General features: G+C 38.4%; 1 protein-coding gene across 4 annotated transcripts in view; it reads left to right on the top strand.

The window, feature by feature from the left end:
* KATNBL1 (katanin regulatory subunit B1 like 1) overlaps positions 1–22,446 on the top strand; it is a 42,032-nt gene that overhangs the window by 4,663 nt on the left and 14,923 nt on the right. For 3 of the 4 annotated variants that reach the window (XM_064570719.1, XM_045900416.3, XM_064570718.1), the window contains exon 2: positions 22,006–22,136. In XM_064570719.1, the coding sequence (XP_064426789.1) occupies positions 22,020–22,136 (117 nt within the window). In that variant the 5' untranslated portion in view covers positions 22,006–22,019. Of the gene's footprint in view, positions 1–9,019; positions 9,174–22,005; positions 22,137–22,446 lie in introns of all 4 variants that reach the window. The other variant, XM_054513621.2, reaches the window with a different exon arrangement.

Here is a 22,446-nt window from a genome sequence, read left to right as displayed (position 1 = left end):
AATCATGAATGCCCATTCTAGCATCTCTCCTGCTCACTAGTGTAATCTTAAAACAGGCAGCTTGGTGTTATATGGAAAAGGCACTAACACTGGAAGTCACAGTTCTAGGGTTTGCTCTCCTACTGGTGACTGAGTGTTCTTGGGCAGATCCCTTAATCTAATTTGTAAATTGAAATTATCTCCAAGGTCCTTCCCAGTTCTAAGAGTCTGTGAATCTGTGAAGTATTTACTTTTCAAGGGTAATTATCTCTGGTGAGACTATTAGTCTTTCACATCTTAGTGTGCATTAATCAGATGATATCTGCCAAAGGCATTTGTAAAAGCTACTCCCATATAATAGGATTGGGGGAGAAATTTTAGAATGGAATTTAAGTGCCACTAGCATATAAGCTCCAGGAGGGCAGGGATCATTGTTTTGTTCACTCATGTTTTCTCAGTGCCAAGAATGGTAATTAGCGGGCGCCTGGGTGGCTCAGTTGGTTAAGCGACTGCCTTCGGCTCAGGTCATGATCCTGGAGTCCCAGGATCGAGTCCCGCATCGGGCTCCCTGCTCAGCAGGGAGTCTGCATCTTCCTCTGACCCTCCCCCTTCTTGTGCTCTCTTTCATTCTCTCTCTCAAATAAATAAATAAAATCTTTAAAAAAAAAGAATGTTAATTAGCCTGTAACATGTACTTAATATTTGTTGAATGAAAGGAATGGATTGTTGTTGAGGAAAAAACAAGCTTGTTGGAGTACTGCACAGATGCTCTGAGTATCTTGAAAGAACTCAGCATACAAACCAACTTGATTACAACCCAGTCATTCCTATAATAGAAAAATACCTCTAACTGATAGTAAAGCGTCTATTGTTCACTTGGTTGCCTTTCAGAACTCTGTAATAATTACTGACCTGATTGCCCCTCATGCTCAGAGTACAGTTTTGTCCATTACCAGATCTTACTTTAGTGCAACTTTGACTTTTGAGTGTGCCTTTTACTCTTATTTGCAAAAACTTAGGCCTTGCTGGGGCACCTGGGTGGCTCAGTCCGTTAAGCATCTGCCTTCAGCTCAGGTCATGGTCCCAGCGTCCCAGGATTGAGCCGCATCTGGGCTCTCTGCTCAGCAGGGAGTCTACTTCTCCCTCTCCCTCTGCCCCTCCCCCTGCTCATGCACTCTCTCTCTCTCAAATAAATAAATAAAATCTTTGCTCATGCACTCTCTCAAATAAGTAAGTAAAATCTCTTTTTTTCCGCCAATGATTTTTTTTTAGTAAATAAAATCTTTTAAAAAACCCAACAACTTAGGCCTTGCTTATTTCCTGTACCACTTAGTACATCATTAACAGTATGTTTAGTGTTGTAACCAAAATAAATCATATAGATTGATTAAAATTAGGCCTTTCGTCTGTGGAGGATTCATGGCACAGCTGTTGGAAATTAGTACTCTTGGCACTCCTGTTCCAATCATCCTATTTCTACAACTGCCGTATAAAATAATCTTCAAGGATAGTTTTTTAAAAATTAAAAAACGTTTAAGTAATCTCTCAACCCAATGTGGGGCTCAAACTCACGACCCTGAGATCAAGAGCCTCCTGCTTTACCGACTGAGCCAGCCAGGTGCCCCAAGAATAGTTTTTAATCGTATGATTCCTATACAAAGCTTCTCAGTAAGTGTATTTTGTCTATAAAATTAAAGTCCATGTTCCTGACTCGGTATCCAGGGACTTGTGCATTTTATCCAGTCTACTTTATAGTCTGTTTCCTCCACAATGACCTGAACTCAGTAACTAATTACTGAATAGTTGATGTAGATAATAAACAAAAAGCACAGTTATTCTCACCTGTTTCCAGGTAAGGAAAGGCTAGTAGGTATGCCTGTATAGGGTGGCATTCATTATTTGGGAAATATTTATTGAAAAATAGCATCAGGGACAAGAATTCATAAACTCCACGTAAACAGTTTTTTCTCTTGTTGGCAGACCTATGTGGAAACTGAATAATAACCAGGAGGAAATTACTTGTGTATACTTAGTGGCATCACTTGACTACTTAGTAAGACTGATTACGTTATTATGTGCCCACAATATTGTTAGGATGGTTTATCAGTCTGGATGGCCTGTGTTATTTGACAGTAACAACGCCCAAATCTCAGTAGCTTCAAATAACAAAGGTTTGTTTCTCCTTGATTCTTCTTACATGTGCGTTATCTGGGGGCTCTGCTCTACGTTATCCTTGCTAAGGAATGTGGACAGATGGAACCTTAATCTCTGTCCTGCTGCTGGTTGCTACAATAGAGTGATGGTGATAGGAGTGAATCACCGAAAGTGACTCTCAAAGAGTTCGGCTTATATTTCATTGGCAAGAGCAAGTCATGACCATACCTAACTTCAAGAGGATGGGCAAATATAAACTTACCATGTATCTGAAAGGAGAATTGGAATATCATGGCACAGTTTTAATGTTAACCACAGTTAGGCACTCTCCCATTGACATTTTTAAATAATATTTTGTGACGCCTCACTCCCAGCTGACCATTATCTTTCATGGTTGACATTGTCTTTCTTTAGATAGGTTCCTTTGTTCATCAGCTGTTTATTAAGCACCCCCTATGTGCCAAGCACTTTTCTAGGTACAGTGAACATGATTCCTGCTGTCATGGAGCTCACAGTCTAGTTGGGAGGACATGAACGATTAGCAAATAAGCAAACTAATTTCAGATACTGATAATTGCTCTGGTGGGAAAAAAAAGTACAAGGTGCTGGTATAGAGAATGGAGGTGAGGTTGGGGTTATTCTTGATTGGGTGGTCAGGGAAATGCTCTTGGGTGGGTAACATCTGAGCTGAGAAGTAGTAGCCCTGGGAGTATATGGGAGGAATGTTTTAAGCAGAAGGAATGGTTTGGCCACAAAATGGAAATGAACTTGGTGTATTCAAGGATAGAAGTCCAGTGTGGCTAGAGGATTTAGGAGGAAACTGATATAGTCCAAGAGAGAAATGATGGTAGTTTGGTCTAGGATGGTGGTATCAGAAATGGAGAGAAATGAAGTTTGAGAATGTTAAAAAGGCAGAATCAACGGATTGGAGATAGGGAATATATGAAAAGAGAAAATAATGAATCATTTGGGGCCTTCAGCAACTGGGATGATGTTCACTGTATCTAGAAAAGTGCTTGGCACATAGTGGGTGCTTAATAAACAGCTGATGAACAAAGGAACTGAATAATTCACTGAATTAGGAACAGTTGAGAGGATCAGATTTGAGAGGATGGATATTAAGGGTTCTATTTTCAATATGTTAAGTTCAAGAATTGTTGACTGTGGAACTGACATCCACATGGTGCTACTCACAGGCAGTTGGTGATGTGAGTTCAAACTTGAGAGGAAACATTGAGAGGGGCGATTTTTTTTTTTTAATGAGGTTAATATGTTAAATTTGGTTACAGTTAAGTTTTAGACCTGGGTGTCATACCTTATTAAGGCAGTGTGATTCCTACTCTGGAAAAGGGTGTTCCCTAAGAGAAGGGGGCGTTTTCAAATTTCAGCATATATTCTGATTTCGGCCCAGGGGACATAATGGTAAGAAACCACTGTAATGGATAGGGATATGTGGTAATCCTTGTAAGTGTTGGAGTGTAAGAAGGATTAAGAACTATTGTTATAAAAGGACCCTAGCATCATCTTTTGTTGATTTGTTGAATTCTCAAAAGGGCAGTCTACCCTTTTAAGGTATACTCCCCCTCTCACTGTTGACTTCAAAATTAGGCACAGGTGTTATAGATTGGTAACCTTAGTCCAAATCATGAAGATAGAACATTAAAATTAGTTTATATTAGCTTGTCTTTTTTGGAGTTGTATATCTTATTGGAATATCCTTTCATACATAGAGTCTTATCTAACTTGAAAGCATCAGAAATACCTTTAGTAGCTAAACAAGGGGTCAGAAAGGATCCTTAAGGTGATGTTGTCTTATATATGTATATATTTATATACATTTCTGAGTTTAAGAAGACAGTAAGAAAGGATTAGAGTATTTTTCTTCCCTATGAATATTTCCAGAAAAATACTCTAATTGAAATACTCTAATTTGAATACTCTAACAGGGAGAATAAGAGATATTCACCAAAACATGCTAAGATAATCATCTACTTGGCTCTAGAAACCCTAAGTCTTCCTAAAGATTCAGGTGTTTATGTAGCCATTTAAGAAGAGATGTATATTATACTATCAATACATTTTATTATTTTTTAAAAAATATTTTTTTGTTTTTAAATTCGTTAACATACAATTTAATATTAGTTTCAGGTGTAGAAGTTAGTGATTTCATCACTTACAGCACTCAGTGCTCATCACAAGTGTCCTCCTTGATACCCATCACCCATTTAACCCATTTAACCCATCCCCCGCCCACCTCCCCTCCAGGGGCCCTCAGCTTGTTCTCTGTAGTGAAGAGTCTGTTGGGGGGGAAATAAAGATTTTATTTTTAAGTAATGTCTGCACTCAACTTGGGGCTCGAACTCACAACCCGGAGATCAAGAATCACACATTCTACCGACTGAGCCAGCCAGGCGCCCCACTATCAATACATTTTAATTTAGTTAAAAAATAATACTTGCATTTGATACAAAATTCAGAAAGTCCAAAAAGGAAAAGTCTCCCTCTCATCTCATCCCCCAGCCACACTTACCCTCTCTTTAGAAGTGATTTTTGTCCCCAGTTTCTTCCTTTCAAAGATATTCAGGGACTATGCAGGCACTCACTCACATACACATTTTGTTTGTACATAAGTTTTAACATTTTTCTGCACCTACCCCTGCCCTGCACACTTTCCAGTGTAAGGCATTGAAAAAATTAAGTCTGTAGGTCCACAATTACTGGTAAAGGTGATGAGAATTCTCAGTTCTCAGAATTCAGCTTTTTTTCCCCATTATTAATACCAGTTCCTTAATGTAGTATATTCAGTGGACTTAATTATTTAAAATAAGGAAGAGGTGGTGGGAATGGTAATTCCCACATAGCATCAGTTTTATAATTTTCATTTCAGGGTAATTCAGTCATAAGAGAGTTGGAATTCAGTTTGGTCTAATTGATTGAAATGATGTATTATCATTCTTGTACCCATTGAATCTCCAAAAATCTGTATTTTCATGCTTGATCTGCCTTCCTGAATATGGCATTATTTCTCAAACCAGCCTTCCATGGATGGTGGACTGAATTAATAGAAGATGTTGTGATGAATCAGCAAATAAAAAACCGTTGTGGTTTATTCCAGGTTCTAGGGGCTTTGAGTCGTTCTGAACATGGAATCAGAATAAGGGTACTTAGTTTTATGATTTGAGTGATAATATCAGGCTCTGATAACTTGGTAAATCCATTTCCTCAAGTAGGAATAAACCTAGCAAGTGCATTAGACATCCAGGAATTTGATGGGACACCGTTTCCCTGGAGGCTGCATGAATAAGCACTGCTTATACTTGTTTCTGTGCTTCTTTTTCTTCTCTATTGTTATTCACCTCCTGCCCACCAAGCCATGACCCATGTAATTGAGATATTCTTTCAAAATGTTAACCCTCAATCAGATTCGAATCTAGACGGGATTAAAAGGCTCCAAACAGGTCAACAGAATGTATCATTGTTCTACCAAGATATTAGTGTTTCATTTAGTTTATAAACAGCACATTAGGGATGCCTGGGTGGCTCAGTCCGTTAAGCGTCTGCCTTTGGCTCAGGTCATGATCCCAGGGTCCTGGGATTGAGTCCCACATTGGGCTCCTTGCTCAGTAGGGAGCCTGCTTCTCCCTCTGCTTGCTTCTCTCCCTGCTTGTGCTTGCTGTTTCTCTCTCTCTCTCTGACAAATAAACAAATAAAATCTTAAAAAAAAATAGCACATTAACAATGCCATTCACTTTGTCACTTTTTGAGTACAGTGTTGCAGTCTTTGTAAGCCACCTCCCCCTTGTCCAAATATACCTAAGAAAAGAATGTCACCTTTGGGAAATCATGGAATCATTTTTTTAAACTGGCTTGATATTAAAGTATCTTTTTTAGTCCTTATGATAAATTGTAACTGCTCTGCACTAGGTCACATAATCTGTTCAGCCCAACATTTGTTTTGATCATCTTTGTTATAGTTATGAAAATAAATTTAACACCTTGATTAAAATTTAGTGATACCCTCATTGAGAACACTAGGTGAATCCTACTGGACTAGAAGCTGTTGTTACTCTATAAAATGACTTTTTTTTTAGATTTATTTGTTTGGCAGAGAGCCCACGTGCGCACAAGCAGAGGGGGAGGCAGGCAGAGGGAGACCAGGAGAGGTAGGCTCCCCATGGAGCAGGACCCTGGAATCATGACCTGAGCCAAAGGCAGATGCTTAACCGGCTGAGCCACCCAGGCACCCCTAAAATGACGCTTTAAATATCTTTGCTTTAAGCCACTCTCTTCTATTTCATAATTTAACTCAAAGAGCGATTTTTCCTCCTAAACTATTTGATAAATCATCAAGGATATTGCCACACTTAACATACTGTATTACAGTGGCTTCTCTGTGTTTCTCCCACTATAAACATGGTATGATGAGGATTTTGCAATAGGAAAAGTTGGGAGGCTTAAAGGTATGAGCAGAAATGAGGCAGGAAACTACTAGTTGCCATGATGTAGCTGTATATAACATCAAAATTCTACATTGACGTGCGTGATTCAGGTCGCTGAGTTTTATAATTTTACAATTCTTTTGTGTTCCTTTACATAACTTGAGAATTTGTGTGTTTCAAGGCCTAAGAAACTTGAATTTCCATCTTATTAATGTATTGTCTTATGCTAAAAAGAAATGTCTGTAAAATGTAATTTTTTTTTTTACTGTAGAAAATTGATACAGAAAAATAAGCTGAAGAAAATGATTCAACCTTAAAACTGTAGAAAAATGAACAGGAAAAAGATTCTACTGTGATACCACTCTTTAGAAAGAACTTTTGTCCTTTCAGTCTCTTTTTTATTTATTTTTTTCCTGTGCTACATGTACACATACACAGAAACATGTAACACATGTAGGAAACTGGTATTAAAATTTGCTGACACCACAAAGCATGTTTCTTACCACTAAAGGCAGCTTGCTTCATCAGTGATGTTTATGTATAACTTAACGATAGCTAACATTTACAGAGTGATTAACCATGTGCCAGACATTGTGGCAGTTGGATTATTTTATTTAATCTTCACAACACTACTCTGAAAATAGGAGGTTAAGTAATTTGCCTACAATACATAACTAGTAAATGGTTAAAGCAGGACTCAAACCCAGGGAATCTGACTCTAGGACTTATGTCACCCTGTTACAACATACAGCCACGTCCTTTCAGTTCAGTCACCTAAGAAAAGTACAACTTCATATTCTTTCAGATGCAAACTAAAACATAATCTTATTTATTGTCTGTCAAATTTTCAAAGTTAAAAATTCATAATACAGAATCTTCTATCATCAAGGGTGCCGATTAGTGGTCATTGCCCACCTCTGTCGGCAGGAGCGTGGATTGGAGGGCGGCTGTCCATCTGCCCATTTGCCAGGCTTACATAGTTGCCCAGTTTAGTAAATGCAGCAGTTTAAGATAGAAGTTTAAAAGCATTGTTTTGGGGCGCCTGGGTGGCTCACTCAGTTAAGCATCTGCCTTTTGCTCAGGTCATGGTCACAGGGTCCTGGGATCGAAACCTGAATGTATCAGGCTCCCTGCTCAAGGGAACCTGCATCTCCCTCTGCCACCCCCCTTGCTGATGCTCTCATTCTCTCTCTGTCAATATTTATTCGACAGAGAGAGACAGCGTGAGAGGGAACACAAGCAGGGGAATTGGGAGAGGGAGAAGCAGGCTTCCCTCGGAGCAGGGAGCCCGATGCGGGGCTCGATCCCAGGACCCTGGGATCATGACCTGAGCCGAAGACAGATGCTTAACGACTGAGCCACCCAGGCGCCCCAATAAATAAAATCTTAAAAAAAAAAAAAAAGAGCATTGTTTCTATGAAAACTAATTGGAATGCTTTAGATATACTAGATGAAGGCAAGTGACTCAAAAACTTGGTTATCAACTTGGGTGTAGCTTACAAAGCTAAAGATAAGTGAAGTAAAACCGTAACCATCTAGAATTTTGTACTGATCCTGCTTTGTGAGTGGCATTAGTTCTTGGGCAACTTGAAAGAAACCCAAATTAGAAATCATAGATGATGCATATGCATTATTTTAAGGTACATGTGTACATCCCTCTCTGTTTTAAATGAATCCTCATTTTAAATGATTTTTTGACTAAAAATCACCACTCCCAGTCACAATGTGAAAGGGCTTCTGTCATATATTTGAAGAGCTCAATAATAATATTTTTTGACCCAGTCATGAGCTTATCTAGAGGAAATAATCAATTTTGTACAAATATCTATCTCCATCAAAGTATTTTCTGAAATAGCAAAAATAAAAATAATATTCTTATGATAAAATAGTATATAGTCATTTAAATCATTATCAAAAACACTTTTTAATATGTAGGAAAACAATGTTAATGACAAAATGCAGCCTATAAAACTAAACTGCATGTTGGGGTACCTGGGTGGCTCAGTTGGTTAAACGTCTGCCTTTGGCTCAGGTCGTGATCCTGGGATCAAGCTCCACATCGGGCTCCCTACTCAGTGGGAAGCCTGCTTCTCCCTCTCTCTCTCCCTCTGCACCTCCCCCTGCTTGTGCTTTCTCTCTCTGTCAAATACATATATAAAATCTTAAAAAAAAAAAAAAAAAAACTAAACTGCATGAGAGAAGCACCAGAATAGTATTGGTGGTTGAATTACTAGTGATTTTTTATTTTTAATTTGACTTATTTTTGAAGTAAGTAATACTTGTATGAAAGGCAAAGTTTTGTATAAAGGGAGCATAAAGTAAAAAAGTTTCTCTACTATCCCCAGCTGTGTGGTTCATCTCTGTGGAAGCATTCGGTGTCTGTTAGGGTATTCTAACATGAGAGAGATCATTTTTATCCATGTTTTATTTCTTTTTATTTTTTTAAGATTTTATTTGTCAGAGAGCGAGCACAAGCAGGGGGAGCGGCAGGTAGAAGGAGAAGCGGACTCCCCGTTGAGCAAGGAGCCCGATGCGGGACTTGATCCCAGGACTTTGAGATCATGAGCTGAAGGCAGGCCTGTAACCGACTGAGCCACCCAGGTGCCCCTATTCATGTTTATTTCTGATTTTTTTTTTCCTTTTATGCAACACATTTCCTTCTGCCTCCAAATCCAGGGATATGGAGTTAGAGAGGGAGGGACAGGACCATAGACTTCCCGCCCACATCTGTTTTTTGTCCCCCGCTACTCTTGTTGAGATCAAAGTTGACTGCAGCTACAGTCATTAAGGGGAATACTATCTCTAACCCAAAGAGCAAGGACATGCCATTTAAACTATGTCATTGCAGAACATTGCTATATACATATTTATATAGCCCACAAATAAGATTTGCTCATTGAAGTAGTTTAGTATCTGATCTATTTTGTTTTATAAAAATTTTTAATCATGGAGAAAGAGAGGATGGTATAATGAATATCCCAGTTACCCAGCTTCAGCCATTATCAGTGTTTCTTGTTCCATTGATCTTCCCTTACTCTGCAAATCCTAAACATCATCTCTTTTCATCTGTATGATGTATGTATATGTATCTCTAAAAGACACTTTAAAAAAACAAAAGATGTAAAAATAATACCATTCGACGAGAAATAATTAACAGTGATTCCTTACTGTCATACACTGCTGATGGAAATGTAAAATGGTATAACTTTTCAAAGTTTGGCAGTTTTCTTAAAAAGTTAAACATATACCTACCACCATCCCACTCCTAGGTATTTACCCAAGAGAAATGAAAGTATCTGTTCATGCTAAGACCCGTACAGGACTATTCATAGCAGCTTTATTAGTAATAGCCAAAACTGGAAACCACCCAAATGTCTATCAGCAGATGAATGGATAAACAAATTTTGATATATTCACACAATAGAATACTGCTCTGCAGTAAAAACGAATGGACTATTGATATATGTAACAGCATGGATGATTCCCAAAATAATTATGTTGAGTGAAAGAAAATATACCTCCCCTCCAAAAAAGAGTATATACTGTATGATTCTTTTTATATAAAGTAGTAGAAAATGCAAACTAAGCTGTTGTGACAGAAAGCAGATCAAGTGGTTGGGGAGGAATTATAAAGGGACACAGGAAATTTTTGAAGATGATGGATAGGGGGACGCCTGCGTGGCTCTGTCGGTTAAGCGTCTGCCTTTGGCTCAGGTCATTATCCTGGGGTCCTGGGATCGAGCCCCACATTGGGCTCCCTGCTCAACGGGGAGCCTGCTTCTCCCTCTCCCACTGCTTCCTGCTTCCCCTGCTTCTCCTCTCTCTATCAAATAAATAAAATCTTAAAAAGAAGATGCATAGGTTCCCAATATTGATTGTGGTAATGGTTTAATGGGTGTATGCATGTATATATAAGTACACTTTAAATATGTACAGTTTATTATTTGTTATACTTTAGGGTCATAAACTAATAATTCCTTAATATTACATATCCAGTCAATATTCAAATTTCCCTAATTATTATACATTTTAACAGCTTTTAAAAAATAGGATCTTAAGTAATGTCCACACATTGTATTCAGTCGATGCAGTGTCTTTTAATATATAGCTTCCTCTTCTTTATTTCTTGTAAAATATTTGTTGAGGAAACTGCGTTTTGTGTCCCCAAGATTTTCTGTTTTCTGGATTTTGCTAATTATATCTCCATGGTAGTGCTTAACACGTTCCTCTCTGACTTCTATTTCCTTTAAACTAGTAGTTGGTAACAGACAGTTGAAGCTTGATTATGTTTAGGCTAGATTTTTTGGCAATAATATTTAATAGTGTTGTGAAGTGTATTTTCTGTTGTATCACATCAGGAGACATGTAAGGTCTGATTGTCTCCTTGTTTGTGATGCTAAAGTTGATAAGTGGTTTGGATGATATATCCATTATACAGTTCCCCGTCAGCTTCTGTATCTGTTTTGGCTTTGTGTTCATGCTCAAATTGAACAACCATTTCTGGAGAAGAACTGAAAATATGGAAATAAAGAAAGTACATTCTGATTTTTGAGTAAGAGTTTTTACTGTGGTTGCTTAAATAGAGAGCTTTCCTTTATTTCATTTTTACAATTTCTGTTTGTCTTCAGGACTCAGATCTGGTGTGACATAAGATATTTCTAGATACTTGACTTCCTCTCAAATTAGATTCACTGCTGCTGCTTTTTTAGCAACCTGTACTATCTGTTCCTCTCCTGTAGCACTTATTGTTTTATAATTATTGACTTTCTTAAGTTCTTGTCATTCTTCCCCCCCACCCCCAGGCCATGAGCTTCGTACTTACTCATCTCTTGATACACAGTAGGTGCTCAGTAAATGCATGTTGAATACATGTGCTTTCTTTCCTCTAATCATTTATAAAATGAACTTTAAATACTAGTACTTTGATTGTGATGATATTCAGTTGCTCACTAGAGGATATACACTATATACATATATATATTTGTGTCTTTGTATATATTTAAATTAAAAGTTGTTGGATTACCTTTTAGATTGTGTATCTAGAGGTGTGAAATGCAGTTCCTGCTCTGGGAAGTTTTGCAGATTGGCAAGAGGAGACACACCTGGATCAGTCAGTGCTCACGCATGTCTTCATTTAGGCCCTCAGTTAGTTGTTGATCGTTAAAGTCCTAAACTATGTGATGTTAATTTACTAAGTACCATAAAAAGGTGGTGAAGGAAGAGATCATTGAAGATAGGAATCAAGAAATGATTCAGAGAGGAAGATTTGAATTCAGTCATGGTCAGAGAGGCTGTGATGGAATGGAAAGGGATGCTTCTGTTTCCATAAAAGAAGAAACATTTTGTTTCCAAAAAAATGAAACATCAGGAAAGGCAGGAAGTATTAATAGCAAAACAAATGAGACTTATAAAGTATGCATTCTCTGTTTAAGGATGCTTACAATGAGTTTTTAGCCTTTTCCCTGTTTCTTTTTGTGAAAGTTGTTTTTTTTTTAAGATTTTATTCATTTATTTATTTGACAGAGATAGAGAGGGGACACAAGCAGGGGGAGTGGGAGAGGGAGAAGCAGGCTTCCCACTGAGCAGGAAGCCTGATGCAGGGCTCCATCTCTGGGACCCTGGGATCATGACTTGAGCCAAAGGCAGATGCTCAGTGACTGAGCCACCCACGCGCCCCTCTTTTTGTGAAAGTGTTAATGTGGTTCATTTCTTAAATCTTTGCCATCTTCTGGGACGCCTGGGTGGCTCAGGCAGTTAAGGGCCCGCCTTTGGCTCAGGTCATGATCCCAGGATCCTGGGATCGAGTTCTGCATTGGGCTCCTTGCTCAGCGGAGAGGCTGCTTCTCCCTCTGTCTGCCTCTCCCCCTGCTTGTGCGCGCTCTCTCTCTCTCTCTGACAAATAAAGTCTTTAAAAAAAAAAAAAAATCTTTGTCCTCTTCTCATACACGGACACTCTTGATCCCTCTGTGAACTTCCAGTGTTAGTGCTCTTTCTCTCCCCAGAGTTTCCCTACTGCTTTGAAATCTCTTTAATCAGTTAAAGTATTCTCTTCATCAGTTTTGACAGCTAGGTAATTAACTTATTTACCCCCCCCATTCTCTTTGTCCTAGTTATTCCTTTATTAAAAAAATAAAAACCCGTTTTATTGTCTGCAGTTTTTCTTACTTTTGGAAACAGGGTAAATACACAAGCAATTTCACTTTTACAGATGAGGAGAATGAGGCTCAGCTCTTTTCAAGGTCACATAGCTAGTTAAGCGGGAAAGCTAGGGATTTGAACATGGGACTATTTGACCTAATCTTTTAGCTACACTAGACTTTAAGGTTGGATGAGTCTTTAATTTTTCACCCAGGTAGTGAGTTTTGATACCTACTGCACAGGGAGCTCAAAGTTTTCCAGAGAGCTTGGGAGAAGCAGGAGGAGCCTGGAAGCCTTTGCAGGTTAAACTTTTTTTTTTTTTTTTAAGATTTTTATTTATTTATTTGACAGAGAGACACAGCGAGAGAGGGAACAGAAGCAGCGGGAGTGGGAGAAGGAGAAGCAGGCTTCCCGCGGAGCAGGGAGCCTGATGCGGGGCTCGATCCCAGAACCCTGGGATCATGACTTGAGCCGAAGGCAGACTCTTAACAACTGAGCCACTCAGGTGCCCCTGCAGGTTAAACTTTTAACTCCCACTAGCCTCCAAGTGAGAGCACTCACCCCTCATCGTTGCACACAGAGGGCCCTGAGGGCATCTCCCATCCTCGGGGCCAATCAGCCCACATAGATGAGTAGAACATAGAACTAGAAGGGCGGGCCTTAGTAATCACAACTCAGAACATACATATAGTTCAGATGCTTTGAGGAATGTTTCTGGAACCTCCGACACTGAAATCTGGACCAATTCCTGGAGAAAAAGAATGGATGTGGTCCCAGTGGAACCATATTTCTCACTTCTGTCAAGTGAGTGTTGAATGTCCAAGGAGCCTAATGAAAAGCCATGAATGACGTGTGCTCTACACCCCAGTTTTTTTAAAGTCAGATTATTGAGGCATCACTGACATGAGTTTTGACATACACAGAGTTGTGTGTGTATGATCACCACCACAATCAAGAAATAGAACATGTCCCTCACTATGAAAAGTTCCCTCTGAGCCCTTTATGATCAGCTTCTCCTTCCTTGAAACTCTGGCAGCCACTGCTGTTTTTCTTTACCTATAATTTTGCCTTTTCTAGAGTGTCATAAAAATGAAGTTGTAAAGTGTATAGCATTGGGAATCTCACTTCTCATTTTGCGTAATGAGATTGAGGCATATTCATGTTGTCATGTGTATAAGTAACTTCTTCCTTTTTATTCCTGAGTGGTTGGTAATTTTTATAGAAAAAAAATACAGAAAAATCGGTCTAGGAAAGTAGATCTTTCAGCCGAGATGGAGTGACCATATATCCCAATTTGCTTGCGACAAACCTGGTTTATGCGTAATTGAGTGAAGAAAAAAAGGGTCAGAACGGATCCATGAAATATTTTGAAGAAAGATTCAAGAAGACTCAGTGATCAGTTGGAAGAAGAAAGAAGTCAAAATAACGCCTAGGTTTTTAGTTGAGAGAAGTTTGATACCAGCAATTTAAAATGTGGTAGCTAGGAAGGGCATTTAGATGGTTTGACATTGGAAGAGATTGAAGAAGTTTTAGATGTGTTGACTTGGACTACCAATGCCAGATCAGGAGGCCAAATACATAGAAGTTAGAGGAGAAACTGTGTCTAGAGAAATAGCTGAAGCCTTGAAAGCATGTTTTTCCAATTTTAGTGTAGAGATAAGAGTTCTTGAAGGAAAAGGAACCAAAAGGGAGTAGGGGAACAAGGAAACTCAAGATACTGTAGTGCTGTGTTCTATGAATAGATACTGTTGCGCACGCGCGCGCATGTGTTGGGGTGCTGTGAAATGATGAAAAAGCTAAATGGTGATGAAGAACAATCAAAGTCTTTAGATTGGCTTGGTTGACCTTGATATGAGCGTCATCAGTGTTATAAAAAGGTCCCTTATAGCTTCAAGTGACCTTGAAGATGGAATTTTTTTCAGATGAGAGAACAAAATAAAATCAAGGTTGTAAAGGGTTAAAGAGAAAATGGAAACTAAAAAGCACTCATTGTAGAAGTTTGGCAGGAAAGAGAAATAGAGAAAGAGTATAGGAGTTGATAGAGGAAACCTGAGCATGTTTGAAAGCAGAAGGAGAGGAATCAGTTCAAAGGGAGAAATTGAAGATACAGAAGTAGGGCGGGGAGAGCTAAGTCCCAAATGAGGTGAGAAGGCAACAACTGAGAAAATTAGATAGAGCTGTCCTAATTTTGGGAAAGGTAAAATAAAGCCTTCCTATGAAATGTTACCTCTGTGTGTTGGCATTTACACCTTTTTCACTTTTTTACTATAAGGGAGTTTAAACTGCTTTTTATAAGAGAGTGACCTCATTAAGTTAAAGTATTTATTCAGATTATGAAAATAATTCATGTTCATTGTAGAAAATAGAGAAACCTATAAATGAAGGGAAAAAATCACCTGTAATTCCACTAGCAGTAACTTTTGTTAATGTTTTGACACAGCTCTTTTGAATGCATTGATCGTTTATATATTATATACACACACACACACATATATAGTTTTTTTTTTTAAGATTTTATTTATTTATTTGACAGAGAGAGACACAGCGAAAGAGGGAACACAAGCAGGGGGAGTGGGAGAGGAAGAAGCAGGCTTCCCGCAGAGCAGGGAGATCGATGCGGGGCTCGATCCCAGAACCCTGGGATCCTGACTTGAGCTGAAGGCAGACACTTAACGACTGAGCCACCCAGGTGCCCCAACACATAGTATAGTTTAGATAGCTTTTGAATAACCATTTATTTTTTAACCTACTCTTTATAATGCCATTATTTTTTGAAACTTCCACTCACAAAACATTCTTTGAAAATAGTGTTTTTATTTTTTTAAGATTTTATTTATTTTGACAGAGAGAGACACAGCGAGAGAGGGAACACAAGCAGGGGAAGTGGGAGAGGGAGAAGCAGGCTCCCCGCAGAGCAGGGAGCCCGATGCGGGGCTCGATCCCAGGACCCTGGAATCATGACCTGAGCTGAAGGCAGACGCTTAACGACTGAGCCACCCAGGCGCCCCGAAAATAGCGTTTTTAATATTTCATTGTAAGCATTGATCCCATTTCGATCAACTTTAGCATTCTCAGTTCCCTTTTTTATCACCTTGTTTTTTAACCTGATCCAAATTTCACTGTTAAACATTTAAATAATTGCTGCAGATACCAAAGTAGTTATTAAGTGTCTGGTAGCTGAATTTAGGTGGAGGGATCCATATCCGCAGGCTCTAAAGATTATACCAGAAAAATCTCATCTGTACCTTCTGTTCCTCTCCCCTTCATTGAAATTCTTAAAGAAAAAAACCCATGTTTATCCTTCCCATTCATATTTTTTGTGTGACAGCTGCCTTATGGGGGAAACCTCTGATTTGTCTGTCTTTAAGCCTTAAAAATCCACTGGTCGTCACCATAGCACATACCCTCCCCAATGTCCGTCACCCAGCCACCCCATCCCTCCCACCCCCCCACCACTCCAGCAACCCTCAGTTTGTTTCCTGAGATTAAGAATTCCTCATATCAGTGAGATCATATGATACATGTCTTTCTCTGATTGATTTCTTTCGCTCAGCATAATACCATCCAGTTCCATCCACATCGTTGCAAATGGCAAGATCTCATTCCTTTTGATGGCTGCATAATATTCCATTATATATATATATATATATATATATATATATATATATATATATATATATATATATACCACATCTTCTTTATCCATTCATCTGTTGATGGACATCTTGGCTTTTTCCATAGTTTGGCTATTGTGGACATTGCTGCTATAAACATCGGGGTGCACATACCCCTTCAGATCCCTACATTTGTATCTTTGGGGTAAATACCCAGTAGTGCAATTGCTGGGTTATACAGTAGCTCTATTTTCAACTTTTTGAGGAACCTCCATACTGTTTTCCAGAGTGCCTGCACCAGCTTGCATTCCCAACAGTTAGGAGGGTTCAAGAAGATAGTAGGAAGAGAAAAATGAAGGGGGGGATCAGAGGGGGAGACAAACCATGAGAGACTATGGACTCTGAGAAACAAACTGAGGGTTCTAGAGGGGAGGAGGGTGGAGGGATGGGTTAGCCTGGTGATGGGTATTAAAGAGGGCACGTACTGAATGGAGCACTGGGTGTTATATTCAGACAGTGAATCATAGAACACTACATCAAAAACTAATGTATGGTGATTAACATAACATAATAAAATAGAATACTGTCCAGCCTAAAAAAAAAAAAAAAATCCACTAGTGGGATTTAGAAGAGAGAAGAAAATGTTACCCTTATAGGGTAAGGGAAGGATAGGAGGTAGGACTCCTTTATAGTTTTATGTTCATTTGTCTCTCTCCTGGCCGCTCCTTAGAATTGTACTCTCATCTTATTCAGCTATTCTGGATTGAAAGTTGACTCTACTGTGGTTAGGAATCAGTTGCATTGGATTAATGAAAACAAAGTTGTGGTAGAATAGCATGGATTCTATGCCCTGCACTCTGCCACTAACTAGCCTAGTGTCTTTGGGCAAGTTACTTGATTTCCTGGGCTAAAAAAAAGTTAAGCTAAGGCTTTAAATTCTAAAACCTCTTTATTATTTATGTATTTTATTATTACATAATAATGATTATGTACAGTTTTCAACCTCAAGACTTTTGGGGAATACCATTCAAGACCTTTGTGCGAGTCTGTGGTGGTAATTGGAGAATACTTGATACCAGGAATATTATCATAATTCTTTTTACACAAACATGCTTTGCTTTTTTTTTTTCATGCTTTGCTTTTTAAGAAGAGGAATGAAATGGCCTAGTGAAATTGCAGAGTTAAATGCAATGTAAATGATTGATATACTATATTAATATAAAAAGAAAGCTTAAATTAATTTGATTTTGAGCTGTAACAAGTTATTAGAGACAAAAGTCTGGACGTGTTTCATTCCTGTATGATGAGTTTTTCTCATTGTTGTGAGTAGGTAGGGAGTATGTGAACACTTAGAGCTGTTTAATCTCTTCATTTGGCAGCCATTGTAGTAGATTATATGAATAGATCCCTTTTCATCTTTCTGATAAGAGATAGCTACTGTATAAGGGGAATTCAACCCTCCAGCTCTTTCTACCAGCCAGTTTTTTCCTACCTTTTCAAGAAAATATCCGTAGCAATCACTGTCTTACCTTTTTTTTTTTTTTTGTCTTACCTTTATTTAAGAAAATACATGTTTTAGTCAACGTTCAGAACAGTTATACGTGAAGTTAGTATTTTGGTCTCTTCTCAGTATCTCCCAGACCTTGCTCTTTATTCTCTTTAATTCTTTTGCATCAAAAGAGTATCCTTTCTATAATCATTGTCTTCAACCACTCTTAATCCCATTTCAGATTATTCTCTTTTTGTATATTATCAAACAGCACTGTGGAAAAACCTAGGAGCCTCAACAGTTGCTTTTTTTTTTTTTTTTTTAAGATTTTATTTATTTATTTGACAGAGAAACACAGCGAGAGGGAACACAAGGAGGGGGAGTGGGAGAGGGAGAAGTAGGCTTCCCGCCGAGCAGGGAGCCCGATGTGGCATTCGATCCCAGGAGCCTGGGATCATGACCTGAGCCGAAGGCAGACGCTTGACAACGGAGCCACCCAGGGGCCCCCACAATCTAATTTTAGAAAATTCCATTACCACCATCACCCCCAGAGAAACCTTGTGTCCATTTGCAATTATTCTCACTCCCCCCTCAGCCCTAGGCAACCATTAATCTACTTTCTGTCTCTATGCTCTTTACTTTTTTTTTCTTTTTGAGATGTTATTTATTTGCGAGAGAGAGCATGAGCAGGGGGAGGGGCAGAAGGAGAGAGACAAGCAGACTCCCTGAGTGGAGAGCCTGAGTTGGGGCTCAATCCCAGGACCCAGAGATCATGACCCAAGTTGAAGTCAGATACTTAACTAAGCCACCCAGGAGCCCCTCTATGCTCTTTACTTTTATGGACATTTCATATAAATGAAATAACATAATATCTTTTGTGTTTGGCTTCTTTCACTTGGGGTGATGTTTGTACATATTGTTGCATCTATTAATATTTTGTTCATTTTTGTTGTTGAGTAGTATTCCCAACAGATATATCACGTTTTGTTTTTCCATTCACCAACTGGTAGACATTTGGGTTGTTTCTACATTTTGACTATTCTGAATAATGTTTTTATCAACATTTGCATACAAGTCTTTGTGTCAACATAAACTTTCATTTCTCATGAATAAATATGTAGGGATGGAATTGCTGGGTCATATGGTAAATCAGCATTTAACATTTCAAGAAACTGCCAAACTTTTTCAGAGTCACTATGCCATTTTACATTTCTATGGTAATGGGTGAGGGTTCCAGTTTCTCCACATCCTTCTCAGCATTTGTATGTCATTTTTATTATAGCCGTTCTAGTGGTTGTGAAATAGTACGTCATTGTGGTTTTAGCTTGTATCACTATCGTGGCATGTCCGTGTTCTGCTGTTGTTGGTTGGAGTTGTCTATCAATGTTGATTTTATCCTGTTGGTGATGGTATTGTCTCATAGCCTTGTTGAATTTGTCTATTTGTTCCATCAGTCATTGGGAGGGGATATTGTTTGTTTGTTTCATATATTTTCAGATTCTCTGGTGCTCTGAAATTTGACGATTATGTGCCTTGTTAGGTCTATTTTCATCCACAATGCTGACCCTCATTGTGCTCTTTCAGTTTATTTTTTTTTAAGATTTTATTTATTTATTTGAGAGAGAGAGAGAATGAGCGGGCAGCAGGCTCCCGCGAGTAGGGAGCCCAAGCAGGGAGCCCAATGTGGGGCTCAATCCCAGAACCCTGGGATCATGACCTGAGCCAAAGGCAAATGCCACCCAGCTGCCCCTCATTGTGCTCTTTCAATGTGGAAATTCATGTCCTTCAGTCCTGTACAGTTTTCATTTATTTATTTGATTTCTTCTTTGTTTTCTCTGTACTCTTTCTGAAATTCCATTATTTGGATATTGGTTCCTCTAAGCCAATCTTACCTATTTTTTTTTTCTATATTTCAGGAGACACCCTCAAGTTTCTCTTCCAGCTTCTACTGATTTTTTTGCTATCTTATTATATCCTTTTTAATTTCCAAATCTTTGTTGTTTTTTGTCTCATTTGTGTTTCATGTATACAATTTGTTCTTATCTCTCAAGGATTTCTGAAAGTCAGGCTTATTAAGATATAATTTACATATAAAAATTCACCCTTTTTTGTGCATAGTAATATTAGTTTTGACAGGTAACTACCACCATAATCAAGATGGAAAACAGTTCTTTGGGAGACTTTGACCATCACTGATGTCAATATTTTTAGATGTGTGTGTGTATGTATGTATGTATGTATGTGTGCTTTCTCTGGGACTGATCAGAGTTCCCAAAGAAGGATCTTCTGTACTCTTCCTGGAGTGTATAAGGCTGGCCTCAGGCTTCCATGAGGCAAATGGTAGAAAGAAGCTTAGATCTCAACATTTAGTATATAAACTTTCACTTGATCCCCTGTTAGAAAATACTCCTCTCCTTCATTCGTGCCTGGTGTTTCCTATCCCAAGGACTCTTGTTTTAAATTTTCCATATAATAAAATTTTATTGGAATGGGGAAAGGGATCTAGGGGCTAATTGTGTCTTAAATGGATATTCATTCTCCTTATTCTTAAGCCCACATTTATCCCCACTTCTTGAGATCCTCAATATTGCCAAGTCCTGGGCCTTTTGGGGATTCTGCTTTTTACCTTTCCTCATTGCTGATTTAGGTCTTGGCTTTCTCAGATCTGCTCTCATTTATCACTTCTGCTTTGCAGTTTCCAAAATGTTATTGCCATCAACTCATCTTTTCTTCTTTGTCCTTATGGGTTTTATGCCTTTAAAAACCTTTTACTATCATTGTAATGAGGTTTCAGGGAAGGGTAGAAGTAATTGCTTAAGTTTAGTCCATTATCTTTAATAAAAGTCCCCCTTTCTTTAAGAAAGAAAAGCTTACCTTGTGCAAAAGATCCTTTATGATCCAGCTTCTATCTCTCCAGCCTCAGTTTTTACTCTGCTACAACCCACCTCCAGCCTAAGATCCAGTCACATGCGTCTTCTTAAGAGATTGCCAAACAAGCCATGTTGCTTCATGCCTTTCAGTTCTGCACATGCTATTTTTTCAATGTGCTATTTGTCCTTTAAGTCTGCTCAGTGAAGCTTTGCTGACTCACATGACTGCCCCTCTGTTGGAGTGTTTATTGTATTACTCTATTTTTTTAAAAGTCTCATCCTAAAGGTTTTTTAATCTAGGGGTGCAGCTGGATGGATTAATGGCCAGAAATCTTAGAATACCCTGAAATTATTTGCAAATTTTCATGTGTTTGTGCATATTTTTGGAAAGTTCTCTAAGGCAGATTTTCTTCTAAGAGTGTGCATCAGAAATGCTGTGGAGCTTTTTAAAAATATAATTGCTTTGGGCTTCACTCCAGAGACCTGCTGAGTTATAATCTGAAGTTAGGGCCCAGAAAGATGTATTTTCTAAAAGCTTCCCAAATGATTCTTTAGAAGAGCATCTCTGGTCTGTCATCTACATTAATTCTGGGGCCTGGCATATAGTGAATGCTCAGTAAACATTTAAAAAAGGAACGAGGGAGGAACTTGTGTTCAGTCATGGCTTGAAACAAACTTCCTATGTGAAATGTGAGTGCAAGTGGGGGAATCACTAATTTATTCTGTTATGTAAAGGAAGTAATAGTATCTATTTCCCCCTCTTTGGATATAATTGAAGGAATAGAAAATTGTGGATTGTTTTTTCAAAGGTAGAGGAAAGCTCTGGAGAACTAACTGTAAGAATGAAAGAAAAATTTAAGGATTAGGCATAAAACAAATCAGATATATATAGTTTGATTTTTGTTCCTCTGCTGCTTGTAGTTGTATTTAACCCAGTGATTTGATTCTAAGACTAGGCTTCCATACATTTGGATGTCATTGATACTTACTATATAGACCTGATTTCATAACCTGTAAATTTAAATTTAATATATGGCTGGTGATATAGAAAATAGGGAGATTGACATGTTGCATTGGCAAAAAATATGCCATATTATTAACTGGCTGCAAATAAAGAATGAGAACAGGAGGAGCCTAATTTCCTGGAATGCCCTGCCTTCTGTTTCCTTTGTTTAGTTTTAAAATGTATATAAATTAGAACTATGTTCTCTGCTTTACTCATGAACCTCTTTTACATAGTGTTATATTTTTATATGTCTGTTAATGATCAGGCTCTTTTGCTTTTTGTATTTTCCATTTATTATTTTTGTTTTGTTGTTTAGGTATTTAAGAGATTATGGCATCTGAAGCCCACAATGTTAAAAAACGAGCCTTTTGTAATAATATTGAGGATCATTCCACTGATCTTCCTAGAAAAAGGATCTCTAATTTTACTAATAAGAACATGAAGGAGGTAAGTGCATGGTTTCTAGGTAATGGGTAAGACGGTATCTTAATCTTTTCATGCTACTATAGCAGAATACAATAGACATTGACTTATAAACAACAGGAATTTATTTCTCACAGTTCTGGAGGCTGGGCAGAAGTCCAAGATAAAGACCCTGGCCAATTTGGTATCTGGTTGGAGCCTCTTTCTGGCTCATAGTTGGCTGTCTTCTCTGCTGTTTCCTCACGTGGTAGAAAGGGCAAAAGAGCTCCCTGGGGTCTCTTTTATAAGGGCACTAATCCCATTCATGAGGGCACCACCCTCATGACCTAATCAC

Source organism: Mirounga angustirostris, unplaced genomic scaffold (genome assembly GCF_029215605.1).
Source record: "Mirounga angustirostris isolate CCGP_5_RB_7025 unplaced genomic scaffold, mMirAng1.0.hap1 SCAF_9, whole genome shotgun sequence".
Classification (NCBI taxonomy): domain Eukaryota; kingdom Metazoa; phylum Chordata; class Mammalia; order Carnivora; family Phocidae; genus Mirounga; species Mirounga angustirostris.
Note: the sequence above shows the minus strand (reverse complement) of the source record. Positions and strands in the feature narration are given on the sequence as shown.